Source organism: Helianthus annuus, chromosome 3, assembly GCF_002127325.2.
Source record: "Helianthus annuus cultivar XRQ/B chromosome 3, HanXRQr2.0-SUNRISE, whole genome shotgun sequence".
In the NCBI taxonomy this organism is placed as follows: Eukaryota; Viridiplantae; Streptophyta; class Magnoliopsida; order Asterales; family Asteraceae; genus Helianthus; species Helianthus annuus.
Genome location: NC_035435.2, coordinates 35,418,083 through 35,429,159, shown reverse-complemented (window position 1 = coordinate 35,429,159; position 11,077 = coordinate 35,418,083). Strand labels below are relative to the sequence as shown.

The 11,077-nt window shown below is 31.4% G+C and overlaps 1 protein-coding gene across 1 annotated transcript; it reads right to left on the bottom strand.

The window, feature by feature from the left end:
- Nucleotides 1–5,147: 5,147 nt before the first annotated feature.
- LOC110929309 (probable receptor-like serine/threonine-protein kinase At5g57670) lies at nucleotides 5,148–9,192 on the bottom strand. Its single transcript, XM_022172447.2, has 10 exons — nucleotides 8,895–9,192; nucleotides 8,680–8,819; nucleotides 8,488–8,606; nucleotides 8,184–8,308; nucleotides 7,533–7,862; nucleotides 7,012–7,266; nucleotides 6,772–6,929; nucleotides 6,478–6,693; nucleotides 5,989–6,138; nucleotides 5,148–5,881 (listed from the first exon to the last, which is right to left on the bottom strand). The coding sequence occupies exons 1-10, from the start codon at nucleotides 9,025–9,027 to the stop codon at nucleotides 5,732–5,734; spliced, it is 1,776 nt and encodes a 591-aa protein (XP_022028139.1). The 5' UTR covers nucleotides 9,028–9,192; the 3' UTR covers nucleotides 5,148–5,731.
- Between the last annotated feature and the right edge of the window lie 1,885 nt (nucleotides 9,193–11,077).

The window sequence follows — 11,077 nt, the reverse complement described above, 5'->3', positions numbered from 1 at the left end:
AATCCATATTGTACCATGCGTGTACACTATTTATTAAGATATCACAATCACTAAGTACAAGTTTTCTATGTATGTTTATTGGTGCACAAGAATTACATCCATAAAATGTTTCAGTTAACCTTCTAAGTACTCAATTGCTTTAGGATACTCATGAGGAGTTTCAATTATATCCAACATGTAAAAAATCATAACCTATTCAAATCCGAATATGTATACAATGATCACATTGTTCTCGAGAACTTACTTTACATGACTTACATAATTTAATCCTTCGAGACTATCATATAAATTTTCAGTATCAAGTGATACATAACATTCATGATACGCATATCAATTCTCTCTTTATGTTACCAGACTAATATATTGGAAAGTTAATGCATCCACCACTGGAGAATACTTCTCCTCATAATCAATCATAGGTCTTTGCGAAAATTCTTGTGCCACCAATTTTGCCTTATATTACTTGATTTGATTTTCAATTCATAATTCGCATAAAAGACCTGTTTGTTTCCAACATGATTTACAACTTCAGTTGCATGGATTGTTGGTTCGAAAACTTTCCATTTCGTTAGAGAATTCAACTCTGCCGTATTCACGTTTTTTTTCGCTTTTGGCCAATCATTTCTCATAGGCAGATCTTATATTTTGATCCTCATCATTTTATCATTTCAAGCACTATTTTATATACAAAAGTATAACGACGTCGATTTTTATTTCGATTACATACATATCTCGACTTGACCATCTTAATTACTTGCTCCAATTTTCGAGGAACTTTATTATTGGAATCAACAAGTCTACCATGCTTTAGGCGTGCAATAGACTCATTACAAAATATGTGGTTGTCCTATTGGGACACAAATATAACTGGAGCATAAGCAGTTGATTATGTGACTTACTTAGTCACTCTATTTAGGTCAGTAAACTTGTCTGATAATCTATTTTTAATACTGGTAAATGAATTATCCTTTGAACTTCTAGTTCACCGTTTATAGTATGAGGATCAAGATAACATGATAATTCATTTCACTTTTCACTTTCCAACTGCTTATTATCTCCCCCTAATGTTGGGAACATTCATTCACTAAAGTGAAAAACCAGTGAGCCATAAACAAATTTCTAACTAATGACTTTCTAGTATTCAATCATAGACGATTATTTATACCCAACATATTCTCAAACTTTTTAGAAGTCCCATCTTTATGCGGTGTGGTGGATGAGTTTCAATATATGTCGCACAACCAAAATCTTTGATGAGACATATTTGGTTACTGACCAAAAACCAAATATATGGGGAGAACTATAACTTATTGGCTTGATGTGAATTAATGGTACTATATATAAAATTACATGTACCTAACTAAACTTCTGCTCCTCTCATGATCATTGGCTTTGTAATCAATAGTAGACGTTTAGTGATAATCTCAACAAAGCAATTCTTGTATAAACATAAGCTATATGTAGTTCAATATTTTCTTCCAATAATTATTAATAACTTGGGAATTGAATTCATCATTATTACCAAAATAAATATACCAATCTGGATTAATATCCTTGCTAGCACATTAGCTAAGCCACAATCACACAAACTTCAGGTTGTGGATTTCATAACCATTTAGACGATGCATCAATTTAAAACACTAAATGGTATCACGTTGGTATATGCATATCCATTAATCACTTCCAGAAAATTTAGGGATTCCAATCCTACTTTTGTTGGTAAATAATGACTTTCCCTTGAGAGCAGATATTGCATGCTAATTACTAACTTGAAGAATCTTCTAGTTCTTCAATACGTTTCACATCATCATTGACACGGTGTGGTCTAACCGGTCATGCCAATTAATTAATAATCATGATACATAAACTTCTGGTTTATGATCGTATGTGTATTAGTTGAATTATGCTAAAGAACAACGTATTATCATTGCAAACTATCATGTTATATAACTTTTATCCTTTTCATATTTGGTTCTCATATAACCACTCCCTTAATTTGCCACTTTTAATGGTCAATCTCATTATTCACATAACATCAATAAGAAGTGACTAAACGTTCGAATCATATAAGATTTATCAATCATAGCTAAACAATATGAGAAAGATATGTAGAGAGAAAGATCTTTATATTATTCATGGTTGATCGTCATCATAATATTCTCTCCATGATCTTTACCTTCACATCATTCAATATAAAGTCACATTCACTTCAAGGAATGAGATAGAATCTGAAACTTTCATTGATTTTCATTCTTTACTCGGTCACAAGGGTATGAAATTACTTCAAACCTTTCATACTCTTTTTTATATATTGCCACTTTAGGATCATATCTCACAAATGGAAAAATTTTATCTAGTTTTTCCTTATAAAAATCTTTCTTTTCACATCATATAAAATGAAAAATAATTACATGATCGAGTCATATGAGATTTATCCGTCCAAAGTTGTATATCCTTTTTTCAAACTGATAATGAGATTTACAGAGTAATACTATAGATGTCATATCTAAGCATATTATACTTTATCATGATAGTGATAATAAAGCACAACTTGGCTTTAGTTATTCTAATCAATATCATTTATATAAAAAAAATGATTGCATATAAAAGACATATATAAATGCAATACTAATAATATACACAAAGTTTAACTATGCAATACATTATGTTATAGTATATCATCATGTAAAACAAATTATGCTAAAAACATTATGATATAAGATGCTTTTCATTTATCAATTATAAACAAATACACATACATACATGCACATATATATCATATCTATACAAATACATCTCAACATGTATATAATGAATAAATTATACTATATAAAATACATAAAATACTTGGTATACAATCAAATTATATATTGCATGAAATTATACATTGATCAAGTTGTATTAAAACTTTATAAAACATAACTTTTCATCAAGTCGTTTTAGAACATACAATCAAATAAAATTTATAATAACAAATAATCTCAATGTAAAGTTAATTTAAAATTTACCATTACTTATAAACAAACATATACATAATTTATGTATCAACATACCACAATGTAACTAATCACATATACATATTATATATAAATATTTATTACTTTAATTAAAAGCATAAACTAATATCCCTATCAAGCTCCATAGTGCTTTCATAATACACAATTCAATACAAGTACACATATTACAAAATAATATTGGGATCATGAACCAACGATTTAAATAATGCACTTTAAGTGACTTACTAATAAAAGATGATATCAACTTGAATATGTAATGTTGGTTTGATTATTCACATCGGAAGGATATGTCATTAAAGTAGAAACAAAAAAAAACATATATATTAAAATCAATTTTCATGCACTAGCCAATTTTTTTCATAAGGCAGCAGAACCAATTTTCATACAACAACCAGTCTTATTTAATTTATTTAGCTAGTTGTAAATCTGAATAACAATAAACATTTAAATTGAATAACCCAGACGCATAATATTACAATTAAGAAAATAAAAATGTTCAACCAAAGTAACCCAAAAATTGTGTTCACTTATCTTGTTAATCCATCTTATATAACTAATCGGAGAAAATATTTTAGTTCAACCATTATGTTGTAATTATTTTATTTGAGATTTCTACGTGATTCAAATCTATTGATGATAACATGAACATAAAATAAGATAAACTATTTTTAATAGTTATCATAGTATTCAAACATACAATCCACTATTTAAATGATAAAATATATTTGAAATCAAGGTAATATCACAAATCATAATCATATATACCATGTATCATCTACTAGCAAACTTTTAGTATTATTTAAATTATAACTCAACTAACTTTTAAAGAGAAATCATAATATCGATAAGAATTATAAATAATAAATACTTATCTTCTGTGGTTTGATAAGAAAAAGAAATCGATCGAAAACAAACTTAACTTAAAAAAAAACTATAGCCTTTATGATGTGGGTAATAATTATTAAAGCAATATCCTTAGCGGTCGTTTGGATCGTAAATTATTTTTTCACTACATTAATACGTGACAAAATAAAAAAAAAAACTTACACAAAAGAAAAATTCACTAAGGATATACTTCCTAAAAGAAAACCTCTGTTCATATGTGTTAAATCTCATTCCACAATTATCTTTGTACTTATAAAAACATTAAATTGAATTTTAGAAGTATAGAAATATCCTTTCGATTATAATCGGTAATAATTTTTCCATTAGATATTTGGGTTGGGATAATCATGACCGAGAAAAAAAAAGGAAAAGAAAACTCCATATCTAAATTATAGGTTGACAAAAAACTAGATTATCTAAAATTCCCAAACCCAAGTTCCAAGTTCCGGTTGTATATTAATATTCAAATAGAAGACTGGTTTTGAAGATATTACCTGATGTTTTTAGACCAGAAGAAATCAATTGGCTGTTGTGGTGTTGTGGAGTTATATTGTGTCAATGGCTCCAATGATGCATCATAGGTGACGGCTATAAACAACAACACTAATCTTCTTATTTTTTTTATGCTTGATCTCGATCTTTAAAGCTGATACACAACTTGAATTCAATCAACAACGACGAAGAAAAAAAAATTGTGCGCCACCTCTCACGTTGGGAAATCACAAGAAATCAGAGAAGGGGATTAAGGTTTTGGTGAGAGCACATTCGTGCTGATAACGTGTTGTGAAACAACGACCTACTAGCCTAATAGTAAACAATAAGAGAAAGAGATGTAGGGAGAAAAAGATTGCATTTTTATTAATAGGTATTATTTACAATGAGATACAATAGTGGTATATATAAGGTATACAAAACTTGGAGAGAAAGCTAATCTATTTTTGGTGTTGATAACCACATTAATAATAAATATATTTATAACAATCTGTTCATTTTACGAGAAAAGGAATAATGATATATTAGTAATTTCGTAATTTACTCTTATTTCGACCCTCCTTGCTTTGCCACTCAGCTCACTTGGCCCCCACCCCATCGTTGAAATTTCTTACCATGATCTTTTTTGTTTTACATTGTTATATATGTTTTCATTATTTACAATGCATCCTTTAAGGTCTTTTTTTAGGTTCATCTTGTATGACATTCTGTTTTCTATTAGATATTTGTTACATCAGTTAGAATAGCCCATTGTTGAGACCAAATATAAATTCGTAAAAACATCAATAAAGACTGAGCCACAAAGAAGTTACAACCGATAAAAGAACAATAATATTCTTCCTTGATTAACACTTGAAAACTAAAAAAGAAATACAAGGCATGCTATAGTGACAATCAATAATGAAATTAAATTTAATATAACCAAAACAGATGTTAATAATCCACACTATAACCATTGCACGATAATAACTCAGAAGTGTGTGACACTTTCAGTATTTACTTTCGTTGCCAAGGCAAATCCCACTTTAATGGAAAAACATCTTTGGTCGCCCATAATGACCGATTGACTGATTTAATCATTGTCACGATATTGGAAATTCTTTTAAAATGACACAAATGAAAGTTAGGGGTAGAAGTCTTTCTTCGTTAGAGTGGATTATCATTGGCAAAGAAAGTGAAAGTTAGAAGTATCATTGGTCACAACTGTTGCCAGTCAATAGGTTATAGTTTTGATTATTAAAATCCAATTTGTCTCTAATATATTTAAACCTGATTATTTTATGGGAGTTGCCTGGGCCAAAACTACAAGCCCTTACCAAAAAAATAAATAGGGTACCCTATATATCTTCCAAACTTATATCTGAAGGAACATCATACCCAAAGATCATGGAATAATCATCCATTTCGTTCTCCTCTTGTTTAAATTTTGGTATATCCCAACTCTTTGCGAATTCTGACTCATTTCCGCTTTGTAAAACTTCCAGCACCTATCAAACATAAAACAAAAGAAGGTGATCATTAAACATTTTCTCATGCTAGCACAAAGAACGGAAATGATTCACTTGAATAAAAGTGTCTATACAGAAGCATGTACCTCAGTCATGGTAGGTCGCGAATCCGAAGATTGTTGTACACAATATGAAGCTGTGAGGACTAGTCTATGCATTTGATCAAAGTCATATGCTTCTTCTAGATCTGGATCAACTAATTCGCTGATGTCTCCAGTGTCCATAAGTGGCTTTGCCTAAAAAATCATGAAGTTTGTTAGTAGTGGATTGTGTTATACTACGTTTTTGCTATGTGTTCTAGTTTTGGTTACTAGCATTGTTTCTTTTAATCTTTGCAACTTCATATTAGACGCGTTAAGATTTGCCGAAAATTACATAATACCTCCGCCATATCAAGAATAAGAGAAATTTACATCATATATCAACTGATTCGGATTCAAAATTTTGGTGTTTTATAGCTTTTTTCGGGAGGATGAGAGGGAGTTCTCTATTTTTTATGTGCACACATTTGTATCTATTCTTGGTTAATAGTATCTTGAACTAAATGTGCCCTAAAGCATGATACAAGTACTGACCCACAAAACCAGGTTCTGCTTTTCTGAATCGATGGGCATTCGCCCTGTTATGATCTCTAAAAGAAGAACTCCAAATGCAAACACATCTGTTTTTTCATCAACAATCCCATGCATGAAGTATTCTGGTGCTAAGTATCCGAATGTCCCTTCGACAGGAATTACAGCATGGTGTGTCCATTGGCTAGGCAGCCATTTCGCCAGACCAAAGTCTGAAATCTATACATATAACATTCTAATTATTAAAAGGAATGGAAACTTCAAACCCCTATCACATAGTAATAGTATTAGCCACACCTGCGGTTCAAAGTCTGGACCTAGAAGAACGTTGGATGCTTTAATATCACGGTGTATTATACGGTGCTTACAACATGTGTGAAGATAATGTAACCCTCTAGCAATTCCGAGTGCAATTTTGTATCTTTCAGGCCACTCTAAATGCTTGTCTCTTTTACCTGAAATTTACAAGTGTTTTGATATGATTCAGTTCAAAGTGCCATGAAAAACAATGATAAAAGTAAAATGTCATTGTTGTACCATGTATCGCAGAGGAGAGAGTTCCATTAGGGTAGTAGTTGAATATGAGATACAATCCATTTTCGACACAACAACCAACTAAGCTCGCGGTGTTGGGATGGTTAATATGTCCAAGAATGCCCAACTCCATTAGGAACTCTTTCTCCTTATTTTGATCTTTGTTGTCCTTGGCTAGCTTTTTAACTGCAATGACTTGTCCAGATTCTAGATTACCTTTGTATACCTCGGAATAACCTCCGATTCCAACAATATTATCTGCAAAGAAACCATTTTGTTGGATGTAATACTTATGACAACTAAACAAATACAAGGGGCACATCTTTTACATTTGCTACAACAAAAATATGTATAGCTAGGTGGACACGGGTCGTCGGGGCCCATCAATATATCTACAGTACTTCAATGAGATTGATATGGACATGATATATGGGCCACAAACCATAGAAACGTCAAAATCTAGCTCTTTGAGTTCTGTTGAAGTGTTCTTACATTCAGTAACAACTTTCCTAGATATATTGTACCTTCATTAAAGTTATTTGTGGCATTGGCAAGCTCATCATAACTGAAGCACTTCAATAGAGGTCGTGGTTGTTCTTTGATTGGATGCTTGACTTCTGTTTGTTTTGCGTTCTGCTCAAATGGTAAGCGTAAGAAAGATGAAATGCGCTTCAACGATGATATAGACCATCTAAAAGAAGATTGCACTTTCAATTCTCGAGCGTTTGGTGATGGAGGAGACTCTGTTATGGTTGATCCCTCAAAGCTAGAACTATCTTCTTCAATACTATCTCCTTCAGATAAATCCATCACATTTCTAGGGGACTCTTGCTCACTCTTTTTATTGGGGAAATCTAAAAAATAATATTAGTTAACCACAAGATATTGTTAGTATATTAGAATATTGGGATATTCTCAAAACAGCAACATACCTATATAGGCAATTTACTATTCAGAATACAAAATAGCAACATACTTTGAATTTCAGGTTGTTGGCAATAATTACAACATGTGGTAAGGATATGTTGTTATAATTGTTAGAGAAATTTAAAGTAGGTTGCTATGGTTGGTGAAAAATGAAAATACATTGTTATTTTGTGCATGCTTCCTAACCATATTCCTAGTTAAAGAATCAAGGGCTTATCATCATTATAAAACATACTAGAAGCACCAACCTTCTAAGTCAATGGCTGTTGACTTCAAATCTAGTTGTGGCATATCAGATTTCTGAACTAAAACTAGTGAACATGAATTTGGCATATGATCAATACAGTACTTCTGTGTTTGAGAGACCCTGGTCCTAAAAAAAAAAAAAAAAAAAAAAAAAAAAGAGGTGTTATAATCTGCAAGCATGTTTGAAATGAGTAGATACTTAGATGAAAAAAATTTAGAGTAAATTGCCAAAATCGTCCCTGAGGTTTGGGCTTGTTTGTCATGTTCACCCAAAACAACTTTTTTTGTACAATATAGTATTGTTACCGGTTTGATTCGTGACTTTTGGTTGCAATGAGTAGATACTTAGATGATATGTTTTTGGTTTCTTCAATAAGTCCTTTTCCAACACTAGAACTAAATCCAACTCTTGCCTCCAATTTCACCTGGAAAATTATGAAATTTAAGATCCTTATCGACCTAGAATATTTTAGGAACTGCATTAACAACTAGAGTTACCTGTTTGGCACGGCAAACATTGGCAAATTCACCCATAACAGATATGACAAAAGCTTTTGCTTTTCGTATTTGTGTATGATATCTGTTCATTGATTTGGGAGATCTCCTTTTCTCCTTGCTCCTCGTTCTGGTTTCTGTCACTGTAATGTTTCAACCATGGTTATAACAAAGAAAAACATTAGTTTCACAAACAATGAACTGGTTTACAAACTAACCAAGAATATGCATGGCAATGATAACATCATTTGGACGAGCCAAATTACAGATTGCACAAGATAGAAGTTCCATGCTTTGTTCTTGATCTAATGAGATTCCTATAAGTATTTTCGAAGGGGCGGATTCTATCATTTTGTAAGTTTCAATTCCGGCTACGAAGAAAATAAGATGTGTAGGTTCCTTCTGCACAATGAATTCTCAAGACTGAGCTTAAGAATGTTTATAAAGATATAATGTCAATGATGGTGATTGATTAAGGCTAGTTTGAGACTATGGAAAATCTTGTTTAAGAAGCATAAGCAACTTTTTAAGTGTCAGTCATTCATCACTCTATTTAAAGAAGAACTAAATTTAATTGGCTATGGTAGGGGTGGGGGGTTGAGGTGCTTTGTTGGATAAGCAAAGGTGAAGTGGCACTGTATGATTGTGTCTTGTGACATAAGCCAAAGGCAAAGGAGTGTTTTTATTTTGGAGTTTGGTAGGATAAGGAATGTGACATTCTTAAGATTCGTCCACTTTATCATTGGGAAAACTTTTGACGGACACTACCATGATTTGAAAACAACCACAAATATAAAAAGTATTCGACAGTTTTCTGTTAGAAAATCATTTATTAGTTAGTTATTAAATATGATAAGTATTTTTTTAGATTTAATTATTAGTTTAACAATAAACAACAGTTGAATTAATAGCCATAACGAACATTTAAATCTTTATTTTCTACCCAAATTACTGCTCCAACATCATCAAATTAGGATTACATAAAGATCGTTTAAATAATTCAGATGAAAATCTCATGAAAACTTCTAAGTAATTTATTTTGTACAATTGATTCTTAAGAAGTCTGGAAATACAAATTCAATTCGTCATATATATATATATATATATATATATATATATAGTGGAGGGTTCAAATGAGAAGAAAAATTTTGTAAGAATAAAAAAAATAAGTTTTAAACCAATAGAAATGCTCCATTTACTTCATTTAATATGTGTATTTAATGTTATTAATAAGGGCATATAGGTAAATTTCTAATAGTAATTAATTAGCTAACTAATTAAAATTGTAACTCACTTTTAAATATTCTCTTTCAAGATAAAATAATTTACAATGAAGGACAATTTTCGACATGTGTAGGATAAATTTTAGTATGTGTAGGATAAACTGTTGAATGTGTATGATAAATCTAGATATGCGTAGGGTAAATTTCGGTAAGTGTAAGATATATGTAGGATAAACTTTGAAATGTGTAGGAATAAAATGTTTTTTTGCTTTATTAATAAAAGACAACATAATTAATGGGGGGAGTTATAAACTATTTTAATGTTTTACCATTATGCCCTTTCTTCTTTTTCTTCTCACATTAAATTTCTTCTCAAATGAACCTTCCCCTAGATATATATACATATATATATATATACATATATATATATATATGTATGTATATATATCTAGAAATATATTGGGTCTACCTATTTGCACACCAACATGGCTATTTGCACACCAAACCCTACCTTTACCTACACTGCGTATAGACCTATACGCAGCGTATAGGGTTACCTCTATACGCTGCGCGTAGAGCTATGCTCAGCGTATATAAACCATGGATTTCAGAGCCTTATCAGCAATCATTGCACAGAAAACAAGGGTTTATATACGCTGCGTATAGAGCTATACTCAGCGTATATAACCCATCATATTTTTTGGGTCATTTTGGTAGGTTTGAGGGATCATTTTTTCACAAAGTTTAAATACGTTGCGTATAGACCAATACGCAGCGTATATAAAGGGTCAAAAAGACAATGTTACCCCTGTTTTTGCTGCGTATAGCCCCAAATGCAGGGGTAAAATAGTCTTTTTACATTATATACGTTGCTTATAGACCTAAGTGTAGGTCCCCCGGAGGTTGAGGTTAAACCTTATCCTTGTTATGTTTAACACACTAGCAAGTGCGGAATCCAAGCTAGAATGCAAACCGGTAGTTTATATGAGAACACAAGCTACAAAGAGAAAGGTAGACACACGAGATATCAAAGTTTTCTCTTGTCTTTCAGTGGACACGGTTACAGCCCTTGGCCAAACTGAAAATACGCTCTCTACAAGACTAAGTTCACTCACACTCTCTCACACTTCCTATCTGAAGTGAACACATTACATGAGTATATATATACCCATCACAGC

What these genes read in the sequence shown, in the direction of transcription:
- LOC110929309 (XM_022172447.2), bottom strand. Translation starts at nt 9,027, where the DNA reads ATGATAGAATCCGCCCCTTCGAAAATACTTATAGGAATCTCATTAGAT. An exon ending in ATGTTTGCCGTGCCAAACAG is followed by an intron (nt 8,607 to 8,679) that starts GTAACTCTAGTT and finishes ATAATTTTCCAG; the next exon opens with GTGAAATTGGAGGCAAGAGT. An exon ending in CACAAATAACTTTAATGAAG is followed by an intron (nt 7,267 to 7,532) that starts GTACAATATATC and finishes GTTTCTTTGCAG; the next exon opens with ATAATATTGTTGGAATCGGA.